At 40.7% G+C, this 19,347-nt stretch overlaps 1 protein-coding gene across 1 annotated transcript in view; it reads right to left on the bottom strand.

Moving 5' to 3' along the window:
• Positions 1-7,007: 7,007 nt before the first annotated feature.
• Positions 7,008-19,347, bottom strand: part of itga11a (integrin, alpha 11a) — a 52,017-nt gene continuing 39,677 nt past the window's right edge. Inside the window, exons 18-30 of the mRNA XM_085357124.1 lie at positions 19,052-19,162; positions 18,618-18,703; positions 18,290-18,500; positions 18,031-18,129; positions 14,110-14,186; positions 13,854-13,937; positions 13,528-13,618; positions 13,329-13,442; positions 12,133-12,216; positions 11,922-12,032; positions 11,695-11,790; positions 10,916-11,029; positions 7,008-7,085 (exon numbers count right to left, since the gene is read on the bottom strand). Coding sequence (XP_085213250.1) covers positions 7,008-7,085; positions 10,916-11,029; positions 11,695-11,790; positions 11,922-12,032; positions 12,133-12,216; positions 13,329-13,442; positions 13,528-13,618; positions 13,854-13,937; positions 14,110-14,186; positions 18,031-18,129; positions 18,290-18,500; positions 18,618-18,703; positions 19,052-19,162 — 1,356 coding nt within the window. The remainder of the gene's footprint in view (positions 7,086-10,915; positions 11,030-11,694; positions 11,791-11,921; positions 12,033-12,132; positions 12,217-13,328; positions 13,443-13,527; positions 13,619-13,853; positions 13,938-14,109; positions 14,187-18,030; positions 18,130-18,289; positions 18,501-18,617; positions 18,704-19,051; positions 19,163-19,347) is intronic.

Here is a 19,347-nt window from a genome sequence, read left to right as displayed (position 1 = left end):
CTGGTCTTATATAACTATCATTAGCTTACAGCTTGAAGTGTTTGTGCTAACTAAAAATAAAGACAAGATGGTAGTTTATTAATTTTTAATGAAATTTGCAGATTGTTTCGGTGAAGTTTAATAAACTCCTTGCTTTCTAAAATATAACAGGACACCGGAGTATATTCTCCAGCGTCTCACACTTCTGATAATCAGCTGTCTGCTTGACAGTTTTAGCTGTGCAAAAACTATAACTTTAATCTCAGCCAAACCGATTTACTCAGGAACAAATAAAATACTAAAGAAAGCCAAACAATAACATTTTTAAGTTATCTAAGTGACTTATATATATGTTTAACCTGACTAGCGAAAGACGGCGGTGGGTTTGAAAACGATTTGCCGGGAGTCCGGTGTTCTCACGGCTCTAGTTAGCCTTGCCCCCGCCTAGCTAACGAGCTAGTGGGTAACAGACGTCTCCGAAAACGTCGGAGCGCTTTTGAAAATATGTGGTGTCTTGATAAACTGAGCAGATATTTGAGGTTTACACAGCTACATTCTCGCCTGAAAATATGTTAAACGTTTATTTTGTGACCCAGAAAGAATAATAAGAGTAAAGTTAAAACTAACTAGCTGCCGCCATTGTTGACAACTGCGCTGGGCTGCGCTATGAATTCTGGGACACAGCTTCTTCTTCTTCGGGGTTTAACGGCAGCTGGCATCCTTGTACATGCAGTGCTGCCATCTTCTGTTTCAGTCCGTTATTACACTCTTAAATCCTACTACTCATTCCTGCGTCCTTTGTGATCTTACAAAGCTTCAAACGATGCGTCGACTATTAAATTAGTCGTCGACGATTTTAATAGTCGACATAATCGTGACTAGTCGACTAATCGTGGCAGCCCTAATCGTGCCATCTCTAGTTACAATCTGATCTTAATGGCTTCTTCGACTCTCTCCCATTGCCTAAATTGAAGAACTCATTCCGGGATTATCTTGATTCCGAGTTTACTCTTCAGGAGGTTATCCAGGCTATGCAATCATTCCCTAATGGCAAAACGGCGGGACCTGATGGTTTCTGTCCAGAGTTCTTGGGGCAGGGATAGCTCAGTAGGTAAAGTGGTCGCCCCATGATCGGAAGGTCGGCGGTTCGAATCCACTTAACGGCTACCCTGAGGTACCCCTGAGCAAGGTACCGTCCCTACACACTGCTCCCCGGGCGCCTGCTTAGTGGGCTGCCCACTGCTTCACTGAGTGAATGGGTCAAATGCAGAGAAAAACAAGTAATTTCCCCATGGGGATCAATAAAGTATCCATTATTATAAGACATTTTACGACATTCTTGCACCACTTGTGATGCTGCGCAACACAAAAGAAGAAGGAAAATTGCCTTAAAACTTTATGTCAAGCCAATATTACTCTCATTTTGTAAAAGGGAAAAGATAAGACTGACCCTACTAATTTTAGGCAGATAGCACTTCAAAATTTTGATCGTAAGATAGTTACAAAAATCCTGGCTACTAGATTGAACAAACATTTGGCATCCATTATTCATCCTGATCAGACGGGGTTTATCCCTGGTAGACTTTCCTTTTTTAATGTTAGACGATTACTCAATACCATCTATTCTGAGAAAAAAAATTCTAAGGGAGCCTCTGTTTTGGCCTTGGATGCACATAAAGCTTTTGACCAGGTCGAGTGGCCTTGCATGTTTGAGTGACTGCACAGATTTGGGTTTGGTGAATCTTTCATTTCTTGGGTGAAATTGATTTACACAGAACCAATGTGCTCTGTTTTGACAAATAACAACCAATCTTCCCCATTCCTTCTGCAGCGCTCGGTGCAGCAGGGCTGTCCACTATCCCCAGCCCCATCGTTTTGGAGCCTCTTGCTGTGGCTATAAGAGTGCATCCAGACACCAAGGGGCTCCAGGTTGGAGGTGTTGAATCACTAATTAGCTTGTATGCTGATGATGTAATACTGTACTTGCTAATGTTATTTACTAAGCTTGGAAAATTAGACACTTATAAAGGTCTGGGTTTTGTATTAAAACAAACCATCAGAATCTTGAATCAGATTAGAAGACTTTTTTTTTCTCAAAAGACTCTTTTCTGACTGTCTGGAACCCCTTTTTGGAACACTTCGCAAAAGCCAGACTGGGCTAAACTAGATTTGTAAACTTTCATTCATTTCAGGTTTTTGTGTATGTGTATGTATGTATATATATGTAGATGGGTATGTATATGTATGTGTGTATATATATATATATTATGGAGATTGTACAGTTCTAAAAATTTTGAAAATCAATATTTGGTATCTTCACCTTTATTCTTCAATACAGCCTGAAGTATTTTCTTTAAGTAGTCTTCAGGAATCTCCAGGCTTCATGAAGGATATTCAAAGCTCTTCTTTAGATGTTGGCTGCCTTTTGTTCTGTTCTCTGTCAAGATGATCCCACACCGCTTAAGTATTGTTGAGGTCCGGGCTCTGGAGAGGCGAGACTTTTTTTCCCCTGTTCCTTTCTTAATGATGGCTTTTTGACAGCCGTCTACTGTCCGCTGAGACCACGAGGCCTCAGTGAAGAGTAGATGGATCAATTGAGAGTCAAATGTCTCTCTCAGGCCCTGTGTCGGGTCTTTGCTGCATTTTTTTTTAATTCTTACTGTCAGATACTCTTCACCTGTGGTAGATATTGTTTAGGCCTGTCACTTCTTCTTTTCACCTCCACTTGTCCAGTTTCCTCAATATATAGGGACACGCTGCACAACATGCTGAGATATTCCAGGTTTTGAGCTAATAGTTCTTTGGAAATCACCTTGTTGATGCAAAAATAAAAATGATGGGTTATCTTTGGCATGTTTCTGCTGATTCAGCTAAAGAAACAGGAACAAATGATGTTTTTGTGACAGGCTGCTAGTAACAAAGTGCATAAAGATACAATTTTAAAATGGGTTCACATAACAGAGAGTTGTCTGCTATGTGTAGACACAACACTGGGTGTGTTGGCTGCATTTTTAATGCTTGAATGATTCACCATTCAGCATCACAAATAAAAACTCTGAAAGCCTTTCAAAAAACTATTGCTTAAGAGCACTTAAAAAAAAGAATGAAAGTCTGACTCATTGAAGGTAAAATATAAAGAAGCAAGGGGCGACTAAAGACTTTTGCACAGTACTGATGAACTTAATGAACTTGTCTTTCTTATTAATCTATAACCGTTACATCTTATTCATAGTGATGGGTTAAAATATTGTCCATTGCTACTTTAGGTAACAGAAGTAAAAATATGTACACACACACACACACACACACACACACACACACACACACACACACACACACACACACACACACACACACACACACACACTTAGTATGCACATTCAGTAATGCACATACAGTCTTATATTGTACATATATTTATTCATATAACTTATTTACCCATTCTTATAATTTGCTTGTTCTTATGTTATTGTATTTTTGCACAACTCTGTTGCTTGTGAAGCTCGCACACAAGAATTTCACTGGCATGTACTGTACCAGTGTACCTGCACATGTGATGTGACAATAAAAGTGATTTGATTTGAGCTGGTAAAGGCTTTCCTTGCTTTCCTTGTGTCAGGATCATATTCCTTCCACTGTGATGCTCAGAAAAAAGATTTAATGTCTATTGATGCCCTGCCATCTACTTCCTGGCTTTTGCCCTTTGACAACTGTGATAGACTCCAGTGCTCCCGCAGCACTGAATCGGATGAACAGAAGAAAATGAACAGATGGATGTCTATTTACTTTTTTCTCTCTGTTATTCGTCAATCCCAAAGACAAGAACTAACAGACTTAAAAACTCCTTTGTCCCACACGCCATCAGACTGTTTAACTCCTCTCTGGAGGGGAGAGGGAGGGGAAACAGGAGGACAAAGGAGGGGGGAACAACTAAACTAAGCTGTAGTGCCTCTTCACCTCACTGTGCAATACCTTTTGTGCAATACTTTTGTAAATAGTCAACAGTGCAATAGACCTCAATACTTGAAATGTGCAATTCACTTGTATTTTTTTTTTTTATTCCTATTTATTCTATTTATCCCCTTGGTATATTTTATTTATATTGTCTCTGTATTTATATATATATATATATATATATATATATATATATATATATATATATATATATATATATATATATATATATATATATGTATATGTATATGTATATATATATATAAAAAAAAAAAACACCCAGCACGCCCCTGCGGGCGGTTTATCCTTCAAGCTCGGGTCCTCTACCAGAGGCCTGGGAGCTTGAGGGTCCTGCGCAGTATCTTAGCTGTTCCCAGGACTGCGCTCTTCTGGACAGAGATCTCCGATGTTGTTCCCGGGATCTGCTGGAGCCACTCGCCTAGCTTGGGAGTCACCGCACCTAGTGCTCCGATTACCACGGGGACCACCTTTACCTTCACCCTCCACATCCTCTCGAGCTCTTCTCTGAGCCCTTGGTATTTCTCCAGCTTCTCGTGTTCCTTCTTCCTGATATTGCTGTCATTCGGAACCGCTACATCGATCACTACGGCCGTCTTCTTCTGTTTGTCTACCACCACTATGTCCGGTTGGTTAGCCACCACCATTTTGTCCGTCTGTATCTGGAAGTCCCACAGGATCTTAGCTCGGTCATTCTCCACCACCCTTGGGGGCATCTCCCATTTTGACCTCGGGACTTCCAGGTTATACTCGGCACAGATGTTCCTGTACACTATGCCGGCCACTTGGTTATGGCGTTCCATGTATGCCTTGCCTGCTAGCATCTTGCACCCTGCTGTTATGTGCTGGATTGTCTCTGGGGCATCTTTACACAGCCTGCACCGGGGGTCTTGCCTGGTGTGATAGACCCCAGCCTCTATGGATCTTGTACTCAGAGCTTGTTCTTGTGCTGCCATGATTAGTGCCTCTGTGCTGTCTTTCAGTCCAGCTTTGTCCAGCCACTGGTAGGATTTCTGGATATCAGCCACCTCCTCTATCTGCCGGTGGTACATACCGTGCAGGGGCCTGTCCTTCCATGATGGTTCCTCGTTTCCCTCCTCTTTCTTGGGTTTCTGCTGCCTGAGGTATTCACTGAGCACTCGGTCAGTTGGGGCCATCTTCCCAATGTATTCTTGGATGTTCCTTGTCTCATCCTGGACTGTGGTGCTGACACTCACCAGTCCCCGGCCCCCTTCCTTCCGCTTAGCGTACAGCCTCAGGGTGCTGGACTTGGGGTGAAACCCTCCATGCATGGTAAGGAGCTTTCTTGTCTTTATGTCAGTGGCTTCTATCTCCTCCTTTGGCCAGCCTATTACCCCAGCAGGGTACCTGATCACGGGCAGGGCGTACGTGTTGATGGCCCGGATCTTGTATATATATATATGTATATATATATGTATATGTATATGTATGTATATATATATATATATATATATATATATATATGTATATATATATATATGTATATATATATATGTATATGTATATATATGTATATGTATATGTATATATATATATATATATATATATATATATATATATATATATATATATATATAATATTCTGTAACTCTGTAACTTCTGTCGGTGCTGTGCTTTTTTGGAAATCGAATTTCCCAGAGGAACCCACCTGAGGGATTAATAAAGTTCTATCTAATCTAATCTAATCCCAGCTTCTGTTCTTCCTTTCTGTATGTGAAGAATTGGAATCTCAAAAATGGTGACTCATGCTTGTTGAGGCCTGTTTCTATGCAGCTGAAAGCGCTCAGATACTTGTGAAAAAGACACTCATAGACCTATATCGTTTTATTTGTAGGCATATTACAGGTCTTCACACTTCTTCAAAGAGAAAAAAACTCCAGACATTGTGCAATCACTGGACTCATGTTTACGGCTTCTGATTATCATTTACTTACATTTCTGTTAAGAATTGCTTCAAATGTAAAAAAAAATAAAATAAAAAAATCCCATTAATATTATAAGCACACCCTTTGCTCTGATGCAGTGCATGTTAAAAGGCACGCAGCTGTCTCGTATTGTAACAGGTTCAGTGAAACAAAGCCGACGTACTGAACTGAAAAAAAATAATGCCATGAACCACGCTGAAAACTGTCAGAAAACCATTATAGTACTGAAAGGATATAAAAAAAGCTAACTGACTATTTACAAAATTCAAGTTAATTTTATACAAAGTAAAAAGTGCATCAAATGTTTTAAAAATCACCCTGCATGATTCCCAGGATGTTAATCTTAAAATGAACGAACTCTTAAAGAGATGATGCATTTAGAGGATTCTTCTCCAAAGATTAAGAAAAGTCTCTAAAAGTTAAACATCACGAATCTTCTTCGTTCTCTGGTGACTTTAGTTCAGTTTTCTGTCGTCATAAATTATTATGCAAATTGACTGAATACATGGCAGATAAAAATTTCTTAAACTTGGAATTTTTAATATACAGTATAAGAGCTTTACATTTTGTTGTAGCTTTTGGGTGGGAAAACACCCTTGAGGTTTTTTTTTTCATGTACTTTACCATAGGAGTTAAATAAATAGCCTACACATCAGGAAAAGACAAAAGAATGACTGGCTAACATTTGCCTCAAATGCAAATAGTGGCCTGAAAATCTTGAAACAGATCGACTGAAAGTGGCTCTATTCTTCTGTAGAAAACGGACAGAAAAACCACCAGAGCTCCGGCCAGAAACCGACGCAATTAGAGCTCCAAGATCTCTGAAGAGATGACATCCAGGCCAGTGGAAGACATAGACAAAGAAGGCCCTAATGTCGCAACAGTGCAGGAATGCTAAGTGAGTGTGACAGTGCTGATTGTTGGGGGTCAGGGGTTGTGGCGCAGGAAAGATCCAGTGCACTGAAAAAGCCTTTCTTCAGCAATAATGATCGTGTGGTGCTGTGTACGCGGTGCCACTGCAGCGGTGGGAGCAGGTGGGGTGAGGCGGATTGGTCCCTGAGTGTCGGGTCCCCTGTGGAAAGGGTGTCTGCTGGGGGCCCTCAGCCTGCGTTATCGCTCTTCTGCCACTTTGCCGTTAACCTCCTGCTCATCCTCTTCTTTTCTCTTTTGCCTTTGGAAAAATCCAAGCTGGGTGGGAGAGCAGAGATAAGTTAGATAAAAAGTAATGCTGCAAACACAAATGTGCTACAAATATTGCGGGCACTGTGCAGCACACAGATTGCATCACTTCCTTGTGACTGCAAATGTAAAATTTATGCAAACTTAAGAAAAAGCCAAGAAGTTTCAGAGTGTGCGGCTGTGCTTGCAGATCTGTGAGGCCACAATTTTAATGCTGACATACTGACGTAGTCACCATGTAAAATGCTGACTATGTTCCTAATCTCAAAATAGCATGTTACCCATGTGGCACCAAACTGTAGATGTAAAGTCAGTAGATGAGGTTATTAGTCATCACCCCCTAAGGATAAAAGTAAGTAAAATTTTATTTATTGACCAGCTTTCAAGAAAAATATCATAAAGTGATTCACAACAAGAATGTAGAGAGCTCTGGAGTCTGTGGACCACAAAAACTCTGTTTCCTTTAGTTCTCAGTCTTGCATAAAACCAGCAGGTTGTGATCATGTGACCTCAGGAACGCAGAATATATGGACACAAAACTTCACTATTGAGATGATGAGATGAGATGAGATGAGATAGCCTTTATTTGTCAGTTGCAGGTCTTTTGCCCACAACCGAGATGACAGACCTTGCCGACCGTACATACAATACACAAACATCACATTGGGTGGTGGTGTATGGTGCTTGCCCATGCAGAGCTCTAAAGGTCAACATCAGAATCTTAAAGTGACATTAATGGGGATCCAGTGCAACCGAATTACCAACCGTGTGACACATGAGCACTTGGTAGACTTTAGTCAGAAGCCTCGCAGCAGCATTCTGAACAACCTGCAGACGTTCCAAAGGAGGTTTTGTTAAGACAAGTGAACAAGGTGAATGCGATAATCCAGACGTGAAGGTCCCAATAACAATTTCCAATTCAAAGTGTGACACGATGGAACTCAACTTGGAAATATTTCTTAAGTGACAACAGCAAGAGCGAAACGGTGATTAAACGCGAGCATCCAAAGTGAAGGCTGAGTCACAAGTTACACTTTCAAAGTAGAAAATGTAGCAAAGGTACCTGGGGTTTCCATTACCGTAGGCACAAATCTGTCAGGGGCACAAACTTCTGTTTTCTCTTCGTTAAATTGGAGAAAAATGTCAGCCATCCAAGTTTTAATAGATTCTAGATGCAAGATGTGCAGGTTAGAAACATCTCGGGGCTTAAAAGATATATGACTGAAAATTGTCTGCACGGCAATGATAAGAAATGTCCTTAAAAGTGCTGAAAACGTGCTGAAGAAGGAGCAGATACAACAGAAACAGTACAGGCCCACCAGTGTGCTACACAGTAAGCAAGAGAAGTGGAAGATGAACTGAAATTAGAAGCAGCCACAGATAAGGATCTTTCAGACAGATTTGAAGAGACCACTCCAAAGCAGACCTCGATACACCCACACAGTGTCTCAGCCTGTCAATCTCAACGCGATGATCAACAGTATTAAAGCCAAAGATCAAGTCAAGTCCAGAAGATTATCCTGTGTCACTTCACATCAAGATGTCTCTGGAGACTCCCAGAAGAGCTGTTTGTGTGGAATGAGCTCTGGAAAAGCCAGAATGGAAATGATCAAGGCTGCTGTATTTGTCCAAGACAGCTGTAAGCTGCTTAGGCACAGCCTTTTCTAAAATCTTAGCAATAAATGTGAATTTTGAGATTCATTTGTTAAAACAGGCACAGCAGGTGGTGCAGGAATACCAATTTCACTAATACAGTGTTGAATACCATCACAGGATTACCTCTGCTCTTTGAAACCAGGTTTGAAAAATCAGCAGCCCTCGCATCTCTCCCCGAAGTGTTAAAAGACACTGAAAGATCCTTTAAATGAAGGAGATGAATGCGTAGATGACTTGATCTCCACAAGTGCTCATTTTTTTCAACAAGAACGCTTTAATGCCGTCATTTATCCAAGGAGAAGAGTTTCAGGAGCTAATCTCAGTCAAACAGGACAGACTTATCTAAAATAGAAAGACAGTTATGGTTAAAATGATTCAGTGAGAGCTCAACATTGTTATAAGTGGATGTAAATAAATTAGAGGCAGAAAATTTATCAGCAGCTAAGATGCTGGAGCTAACCAAATATAGAGGCACATGAAAGTTAAAGAGAGTATGGGGATGATCAGAAATAAAAAATATCCTCGGAATAAATCCAAAGTAAAAACAAGGTCCAGTCTGTATCCCTCGGGGTATGTTTGAGGTCAGGAATATACTGGGGAAGATTAAAACCACAATGCTGATAAATCCAGTCAATGTCGGTGTGTGTGTGTGTGTACTGGAATCCCCAGCTAGCCTGCCCAAATATCATGACAGTTCATCAGATCCTTTAGATATCTGCTCATGGTGACCATCACTAAATATCATTTAGCTTTTTAACATCTAGTGGATCATATTTAATACATGTGATTTTGTGATTTTTTTAAATTTCTGCATCATCAGTGGCATTTTTCGTCCCCCTGAAAAACCTAAATAAATAACACACAATCCATTTTTACACTTTAATATGATACAGAAACATGAGGCAGATGCTTCGGTTCAAACTGACTGACCCTTTTCCCCATAAAACAATACATCAGGAGATCTTGTGTAAAAGATGACTATTCAATTATATTAATATATGCACTGACGCTGGTGCTAGATTGATGATTTTCTTGTGTGTAGAAATACCACAAAATTAAAATAAGGACGTGCTTTTAAACAGTTTTGTAATATATGATGGGAGACTAGCAGCTTCTTGTAAATGTAAGCATTTCAGCCAGTAAACCCCCTCCCCCAATCACACACATACACACGTTGGGTATTCATATGTTGTGGGGACATCTAACTGGCATTATGTTTTCTCTAGCCTCTTACCCTAACCAAGAAAAATGGATCCCTAACCCTTACCGTCATTTTGAGTCTCAAAATATGCCTTCAAACTTGAGGGGATCAGGATTTTTGGTCCCCACAAAGATATGAATACACGCTCACACACACATACACGCAAAACAAAAAGCGCAGCTCCACATATTCAGACAGATTCTTCATTTCTGTCAATGCATCCTGTGTTGAGCATAAATATGAGGCTGCCTTTATTGCTGGCTTGACCTTTACTTGACAGTAAAGGATCCAGGTAATGGATATAAAACAGCCGCTTCATTATTTCTACAGGAATATGAAATAAATAGAAAACATGCAGACAAGAGTCAAGAAATGGAAGAATCTGGCATTTTACACAGTTTTGGTACATAACTATGGCATTTCTGTCAGACTCTTATTTAAAGACAATATCTTATTCTCAGCCACATGATGGCAGTCTAAACCTACACTACAATAACCATCTGACCATAGCTCACATTTACAGATGAGGTAGTAGAAAAATGAGCTGACTGCAGGTTTCGACCAACCTTGTAAACAGTCATGGCAATTTGCATATTAATGAAGAAACTGACAGCTCATTGTTCGCCAGTGGTGCTAGTTTCAGTTATTGTGCACATGTACTGTTTATAAGGTTGGGGAAACTGAAGAAGTCACATGGATAAGTGACAAAATATTTCTCCCACTTAAAACGTTACATCCAGATGAACAGTATCAACTGTTTGTGGGGCTTTGTGCTTTAAGGAAACATTTTAACCCCAGAGGGTGTGGGTTTTTTTTCCAGGATGGGAAAACCATTATCCTCATGAAAATGCTGGGAATCACATGCTACAGCTCCCCCCAAATTGTCACTCGTCAGTGACTAAAAGTGGGTATTTAGATAAATACCTCTAATAACTCAATGGCTGTTAGTCAGCTAACTAAAAAACTGCACGACGTAACTTACTTTCCATAGAGCGAGGCTGAGCAGGGCTAACAATAAGAGTCCTCCCAGCGTGCTTCCAACGATAATCCAAGTAGGAATTCTGTAATCTCCCTCCTTCCTGATCTCTAGTATTATCTGTTGGACATGACAACACATAAAATTTGTTTTCTCTTAAGCACGCAGGCTGAATTGTACACACAGGCAGTGATAAATGGTATTTTTGGCTTAAATATATAGCTTTAAATAAATATGATTTTTGCAGAATAGCATAACGACAATTCATGAATTTTGATAAAAAAGCGTTTTCACAGACCGATCAAGTACATCCATTCACCTTTTACTTCCACAAATACAGTCTCTTTAAAAAAAAACAAGATAATAGAGTCTGACAGTTTTAATGACCAATAGATGGCAGCACAGATTAGTGTTTGAGTCCTGACTCATACATGTTGTGCCGCTGGTCCTTTCGGTCCCTAAGCACCACACAGCCATGAGTGCTCCAATACTAACATTTACAGTGTGATTATTCCCTGTTTCAGTTCTGTGCTCATGAGCGCAGCTGAAGCAGAAACTTTGTTTTCTTTTCATTTTTTAATAAAAAGAGGTGCTTGATGGAAAATTTGTTTTTTTCTTCTTCTTAGTTTTCCATGAATGGTAACATCACATACGAGACACTATTTGAATACTTAAAGTCCACTGAAATAAATTTTAACAGCTGATCTCGAGAACCGGGCACATGGTAAGAATAAAATCCAGACGAGGACAGAAGCAATTTAGAGCACTGGTTGTTGCCGACTCACATGTCTGACAGGCCTCTCTTCATGTAAAAACATGGGGCTGGAGGAGGGGAGCTCCACTGATGCACTGGTCACCAATTCCAGGATTTTAAACTTCAGCTGGAGAGGAAATCAAAACAAGCAGGCGCATTTAACGAACAGATGACACAGCTACAAGCACTGCAGAGCCAAAGTTTTGTAAAAAGTGATAAATAATCATTCATGCAGCCATTGATGAGGTTTAAGCTCACCGCGTGTAAAGTATCTATTCTAAGTGCTCCAGTGATTCTAAAGGCAGCGTCTCTGTAGTAAGCCACATTGACTGTGCATTGAATTGGAAGAGTTAGTGTGTTGGATCGGTTCTGTGGGAAGAAGCAGATCGAAAAAAAAAAAAGTTAAGAAAATAAGTTGAGAATTAAACTTTTATCTGGGAAAGAATTTGATAGGTTTTATTGACTTTACCAAGCTGGAGAAGCGTGACAGGTCTTCAGGTGATGCCCTGCTCTGTGCCACATGCTGAGGTGGTAAACAGTGCGTACCATCTCTCTGAGGTGCGACATGGGGGTAAGAAATTCATCTTAGTGCAGTAAAATGTTATGTTTCCAGAAAAGCAGTGAAATAATATGCTGATAAGCTGGAGCTTATTAGATCATGTTACTAAAAAGAATGATTATTGTTCAGCAATTAATGTAAAGTAAATGTAATGCACTGATAATATGTGATTAGGTTTGGACGCTGTGTAGCTGAGGTTAGTCTGTCGAGCTGACTCTGTCCTTCTTCTTTTGGCTGCTCCCTTTAGGGGAGTCCACAGCTTCATCTCACCCTGTCCCCACATCCTCCTCTGTCACACCAACAATCTGCATGTCCTCCTTCGCTACATCATTTAATCTTCTCTCTGGTCTTCCTCTTTTCTTCCTGCCTGGCAGCTCCATCTTCATCATCCTTTGTCCAACATATCCACCCTCCCTCATCTGTATATGTCCCAACCCTCTCAGCCTTGCCTCTATTACTTTATCCCCAAATGGCTCAACTTGAGCTGCCCCTCTCATTCCCAATTAAAAACATCAGAGGCTGAACCTCCAGACTCGAACATGTTAAGAGTTTCAGCATGCTGACCTTGTCCAAAATTTTAAGAAGACCTGTGAATCTGTATTATTCCAGAAAAACTTTCCAGAAATGATGAACTTCAATAGTAGAACAGGTCTGCTCAGGTCAAACCAAACAATCTTTCCCCTAAACAGTAGCAATACCACCACTGCTCTTCTGTTGTTATTTACCGCTGATATTTATGTGAGTTTTAGCAGAACAATCGCAAGTACCAACTGACGATACAGGGTAAATGCAAAAAAGTAAAAAAGCAGCATAGGTGGAAAGGAAACTGACTGAAACCCAAGTGGCAGCTCGTCAGCTCCAAAGTGCCAAAATCTCACTGATTACATTATGTCAAAGCTTAGAGTAACAAATGATTTAGTCCTAGCCACTCTAACAATTACGCTGCTAATTGTCTGCAAGGCATCTTTTATGCAGTGTGTTAATATTAGCCACTGTAAGCGTCTGTTATCACACCATGGAGTGCTATAATATAAAAAAATCTGCCACATGTCCCTCATGTTCTGTTTTTGTATTAACTGATAGACAGTTTGAAGCTCTGCACACACCTGGTTAATATGGAAGTCGGATATCTGAAGGAGCTGGTTGCCGTTTTTTGTCATTTCTGGGATCTCGATGTTTAGCTGCAAATCCTTTACCGGAAAGTATCCAAGATTCTGGATCTAAGGCACAACAGGGGGAATCGTGTAAACTATTTCCAAGCTGTACTTTGAATTAAGCTCATGGTGGTGATAGAACTGGTCTCACTTGGAAGGTGAAGTTGAAAGGAGGACCGATGATGCCTGGCTCCTCCAGTGACAGCTCTGGTTTGATTTCATATCGAGTCGGATTAGAATCCCTGTCAAAGCAAATAAAGAAAAAAGTAAATAAATAAACAAGCAAACAATTAACATAAAGTTCCCATTCCGGCTGCACAACTAGCGACTAATTTCCCCCACAGTTACAGTCAGTATCTTCCAGATTATGCCAACACAGTTTGTTGTAGCCCACTGCACTTCTAAATTCCTCGCTTGTATTGTTTGGTAAAAAACAAAACAACAACAACAACACCCACCCCCCGAAAGCTGACTAACCTGGTGAAGAGAAGGTCTGCCTCGTACTTCAGCGAGTAATAGATATCATTGAAATTATCGGCTTTGCTATTTTCTTCACCGTCACTGTTGAAAAGACAAAAATATTCCACAAATAGAAGTGATGATCTTACAGCGAGACGCTTATCCTTGTATTATTTTTTAAATATCTTTGTTGATCATTAAAACACAGAACATTTGTCTACATGCAAAGCAAAAAGTAATTGGGATGCCAATAGATATAAAGTGATGTCCATACCTGCTGGCCTCCAGGATAACCCGGAGATGGTCAAGGAAGGTAGTGCGACTGAATTCGAACTCCAGGCGAAATGTTACCTACAAAGAAGAGGAAGTAAAGATTAGAAGCACACACTACCCATTTATTGCTTTTCCTAAATTATATTTCATCTTGCTTTAACAAAACTCTAAAGTACTCCAGATGCTATGCTATATAGCATTCCTAGAATAAAGGACACAAAAGAAGTCAAGTCCGCAATAACCTACTATAATTCCTGGGCTTTGACCCCAGGCAGCTGCTTGCACAGTTGTTGCTGCTTAAAGAGAGCCTGGGAATTTCCCCTCAGTTGACGACTATGTCCACTACATACACACACATTCACTCACTCAAAACTTCCAGTGGAAGCCAGATTCAGGGCAAAATAAAAGCAGAGCAGTAAAAAGGAGACAGCCAGAAAGAGGAATGGGTATGTATCAAAATTGGAACCCAAGTCTGCAAAGGAGGCTTGATTGGCAGAAGAATGCCGATCTAGGAGAGCAGAGTTTAGCTGAGCATTGTTTACAGTCCTCCATGGTGTAATGAAATCATGAAGGATCCAGTCTGACCAGACTGGAATGCATAACGAGGTTTCCTCCTTCCCTCTTCCATATAGATAGACTCATTCTCAAAGCAACCACAGATTAACACAAATATAATGATCTCGTTGCGTATCATCTTGTCCCAGATGTGGAAAATGATCCCGGTCCTCCTTTGTTAGTCCTATCGCATATCCTGGTGAAGAATGGTTAACCTTGACTTCAGCCCACTGTTTCTTGAGAAGGATGGCTGGATGAAACACAAACATAGGAATCCAGACACGCGCACACGTGCACACACACATGCACACACACAGTTGTTCTGGGTTTTGAGGGCGTGATTGTCCATGGCTGGAGAATGTTCGTGCATCTGCATAGCTGAACACAGAAATTCAAACAGTGCATGTTTCTCCTCTTCCTCCTCTGTGTTTCTTCAGCCTGTCCGCCTCCTTAGGCCACATTCGTTGTCAGTCGTCAAACCGCTAGTAACTAGAACCCTTCTCTCTGCATACACCCACAAAACCTAAAAACACATTTGCTTCCACGATCACGTGCAAAAGGAATCGATTTTTAGACGTCTTGTCGCTGTTGGTTGTAAAGTTTACTGAACAAACTTGTTTTACACGGGTCAGAATCACCTGGTAAGATCCAAACAAGCGTGATAACTGGCTAATTTAAAAAGCTTGCACTGAAGTTCCCACTTTCCTTCAGCTCTACGGTGGTTTAGGCTGGCTTGGCAGTGGCACTGGTGTACAATCAGCCTTGTTTAACTCTGTGCCACATTCTTAAAAGGCTCTCGACCAGAGTACATCAGTTTTGTGGCTCTGGATGCTGTTTAGGGTCAATGAGTGGGTATGAATCATTCAGTGAGCTCTAAAGGGTGACCAGGTCTGCTCGGTTCAGTTGCTTGGGAGCATTACATAGAAATTTGGGTTTACTTGTTGCCCAGGAGATCACCATTGTTTGCGATAATCACATGGTTAGGACATTTCATGAACTCTTTCAGTCACCTTCAGTCCTTCATTCCTGCATTATTAGTCAGCAGACTTTGTTTCAGTATAGAAAGCTGAAAGATTATTGTTCAGATGTCAATGAAAAACACATTTAAAAAAGGGATAACAGCTTTTAATTGCACTTACTGATGTACGACCGGTGTCATCCCTATCAAAGTCAACACAAACATCACCCTCCTAAAAATAAAAAGTAATGCCTTGCTGTAAAATACCCCGGAAAGTGCACAGCCTCATAAATATTGTTGACTTTATAAGCATGTGGAAAAGCTTGGTACAGCAGAAATGAATGTGAGAATCACTAACAGATGAGGAAGGAGAAATGCATCTCGGTGTCTTTCGTTCAGTCTCACCTGAATAATGCTGAGAGAAGAGCAAGTCTTATCTGTTGTGTTTACCCCGTTGCTAAGATGCATCTTCCTAATGCAATAACAATTAAATGTGATGTTTTTATAGTGAAAAGAAGAAGAGGGGTCCAGACTGGCTGATTTGTTTGTCTATATTTGGGACAGCTACTTTAACCTTTAAGACACGAGTAGCTGTTCCAACACGAGACACGAGAAGTCACTGTCATCATGAGTGACGACAACGGATAAGCTATGAATGGTGTCCTAGAATCTCCATATTGCACTTTCTTTCCATAACACTGGTATGATTTCCTCCAAATGACAATGCGCCCTCTTTCTTACATTGTGGAATTTCATTCTTTACATATAAAAATACAACATGATGTCAAAGTAGTCCAGGTACTTTGATCCAGGTACTATCCCTGCTGCTTTGCTTTTCAGTTGGATTCGGTGGGTGGATAATCATGTAGGTAAACAAGCACATTTAAGATGAGAATCTCCCGTTCCAGCACATCCCAAAGGTGCTGTGGAGGCCACTTAAGTGCAGTGAACTTGCTGATACAAAGGATAGATTCATGTTTTCAAGTTGTTTAGACCAAATTCTGAGTCAACCATCTGAATGTTGCAGCAGAAAAAAGACCAGGCAATATTTTCCCAATCTCCTACTGCCCAGTTTTGTTGAGCCTGTGTGAGTTGTGGCATCCACTTGGTGTTCTTAGCTGACAGGGGTGGCGCGCAGCGTGTGGTCTTCTGCTGTTCGTCTGTTCAAGGTGTTGTGCATGCAGAGATGCTCTTCTCCATACATCGATTATAACAAGTGGTTGTTTGAGTTTCTGTAGTGTTTATACAAGCCTTTGTCCTCTGACCTCTGTCATCAACATGGATTTTCACCCTGAGAACTGCTGCTGGCTGACACATATTTTCTCTTTTTCTCTGTAAACCCTAGAGATGGCTGTGTGGGAAAATCCCATTAGATCAGCAGTTTCTGAAGTACTCAGGACCAGCCCCCCTAACAACATCAGACATGTCACATTCAAAGTCCATGCCAACAGTTGTGTTAATGTTTCAGGCTTGTGGCATTCATCAGAGCACTGATGAATATATGCAATATGATATGATGAAGGGTACAGGGCTGAAACATTAGCATGTTAAGTTGGTGTATTTGATATTTGTTAACTGAGCTGCTGCCACTTTACAGGTTGCTCACATATTTGCATTAACAAGCAGTGGAACAGGTGTGCCCAATAAAGTTGCAGCACGTGTTCGTGGTCCCCAATGCACTTCGTGCTCGCATTATACATGAACAATGACGCATTCAGGTTTAATACGGGACAGGTCTGGGGAACTATGTTTATTATTACATATAAATGTGCTTTCTGAGGATGATATTGTTCTCGTAAACATGTTTTGGCAGAGTTAAAAGCCTGGATGAAACATACTAAAACAGCAGTTGGCTGAAAACTCTGGAGAAGAGCAAAACAGGCAGAACATACAGAGCCAACATCTGGCATCTCCACCCCTTCTCTTCTAAGCAAATACAACCCGATGAGCACAGGCAGAGATACTGAAAGAAAATTAATGCTGATTTCTGTTTTGACATAGGGGTTTGAGTTCTCTCAGATTTCTAAATCCTGAAATCAGAACCCAGACGAGGAGCAAGACTTTAGTTTCTTCTTGAATGATGAATTACTTTATACTGGTGTTTCGCATCAATTTTCTCCAGTGGCACCAACTAATCTTATTTGGGAATCGGTACAAAAACTGGCATACGGATGAATTTCACTGGGCTGCATCAGCTTTATGCTTTTCCAGACACCTCTTCAAAAACACCTAAAACATTATAGTGTAATAAAGTTACAGCTTTTCAACCTGAGATGTTTTTTAGTTAACTCTCCGATGGAAATGAATCCAATTTATCCTTTTGCTGCCAATGACAATAAGCCTTATCTTATCTTATTAAAAAATCACAACGACACATATGAATTACGTGAAGAAACATGGTTAACTCACCTGTGTTTTGGCCCTCATGAAGGGTGCGCTGACATTGCAGAGCTTCTCGTTCCTCAGTTTGTCCTGACTGTAGCACTCTATTTTGATGTCCGAGTTGTCCTGAATGAAAAATGTCACTGCTAGTCATAAATGTAGAATTTATTTCGCCTTACCTGATGGTTAAACCTCGGACTCTTTGGAGTAACATAGACCTTTTAGGCTATTTGAGAACATCTGTCCTGATAAACCACATGAAGAGTTTAAGGTCATGATAACACACCTTGACAATGAGGCTAGAAAAGTGCAGATTGGGTGTGTAGGTGATGTTGAGGCGAGCGTTGTATGCGTTCTCTCCTTTGTTCTCCAGCCGAACATCCACCACCATCCTCCGCCTGGTTGCCTCTAGCACCCTGAGAGATCCCTCCATCTCCCCTTCACTTTGACGGCGACAGAAAGCACCACGAGACTGTACGGACTGTGCACAGAACTGTCTGGGAAGCAGCGAGGAAGGAAGATATCGCATTATTTATTTACTCGTTGCGAGTGTGCAAATAAAATTTGTCCCACTGTGCGACTGTAGGCATGGTGATGAATATGCGTATACCTACTTTGGAGTCATCAGGTCATTCATGCTCTGCAGCGCCAGGTCAGGGATGCAGCGATCGTCTTCGTCACAGCCGTTCCAAAAGGGCAGCTTACCAAAGAGACAAGATCTTTTTACATCAAAGGAACTACTGCTGCTTCATATTTCACCCAGATGATGATTGATTTTCCTTGTTTTCTGTTGTATTCTCTTTCTCAGGAGGCTCATATTAATCATGGCCAAATTATCTAAATATTGAGGTCAGTATATGTGTTAAACATCTACTGCTCAAACTACTTGGTGGGAGATATTTTTCTTTACAGGCATACAGCTCTGAAAAGCCTCATCCACCTGCTGTCCAAACCTCTTTGAACTATGCATTATGCAAAGCTAATAGCTATGTAGCTGTGTAGCTGAGCAGCATGTTGAAATATAGGACATTGCCAGATTGTCTCTTACCTCAGTCTTCACCACAGTAGGCCAGCTGTCATCTAGAACTGGTGCGTTTTCTGGATCTTGTAGTGCCACTTGTACAGTGAACACTATGGGTCTGGCGTAGTCTGTTGTTTCCTAATGTAAAAATGTTATTTTCAGAAATTAACCAGCAGATTTTCTGTATTATGACACTTTGTCTGTGACACTCAAATATCTGTTTTGCTTTAAACAAGTCTATAGATGTATGTTTTAGATTTTAGCCAGTGACTAATAGCCATAGTGATATTTTCTGAGCAATTCTGCCAGAACTGTTTTGATTA

This window comes from Diplotaxodon limnothrissa, linkage group LG1 (assembly GCF_057381915.1).
Source record: "Diplotaxodon limnothrissa isolate DT_005_m linkage group LG1, D_limnothrissa_male_GT1.1, whole genome shotgun sequence".
Lineage (NCBI taxonomy): Eukaryota > Metazoa > Chordata > Actinopteri > Cichliformes > Cichlidae > Diplotaxodon > Diplotaxodon limnothrissa.
This window is presented reverse-complemented; position numbering and strand designations above follow the sequence as displayed.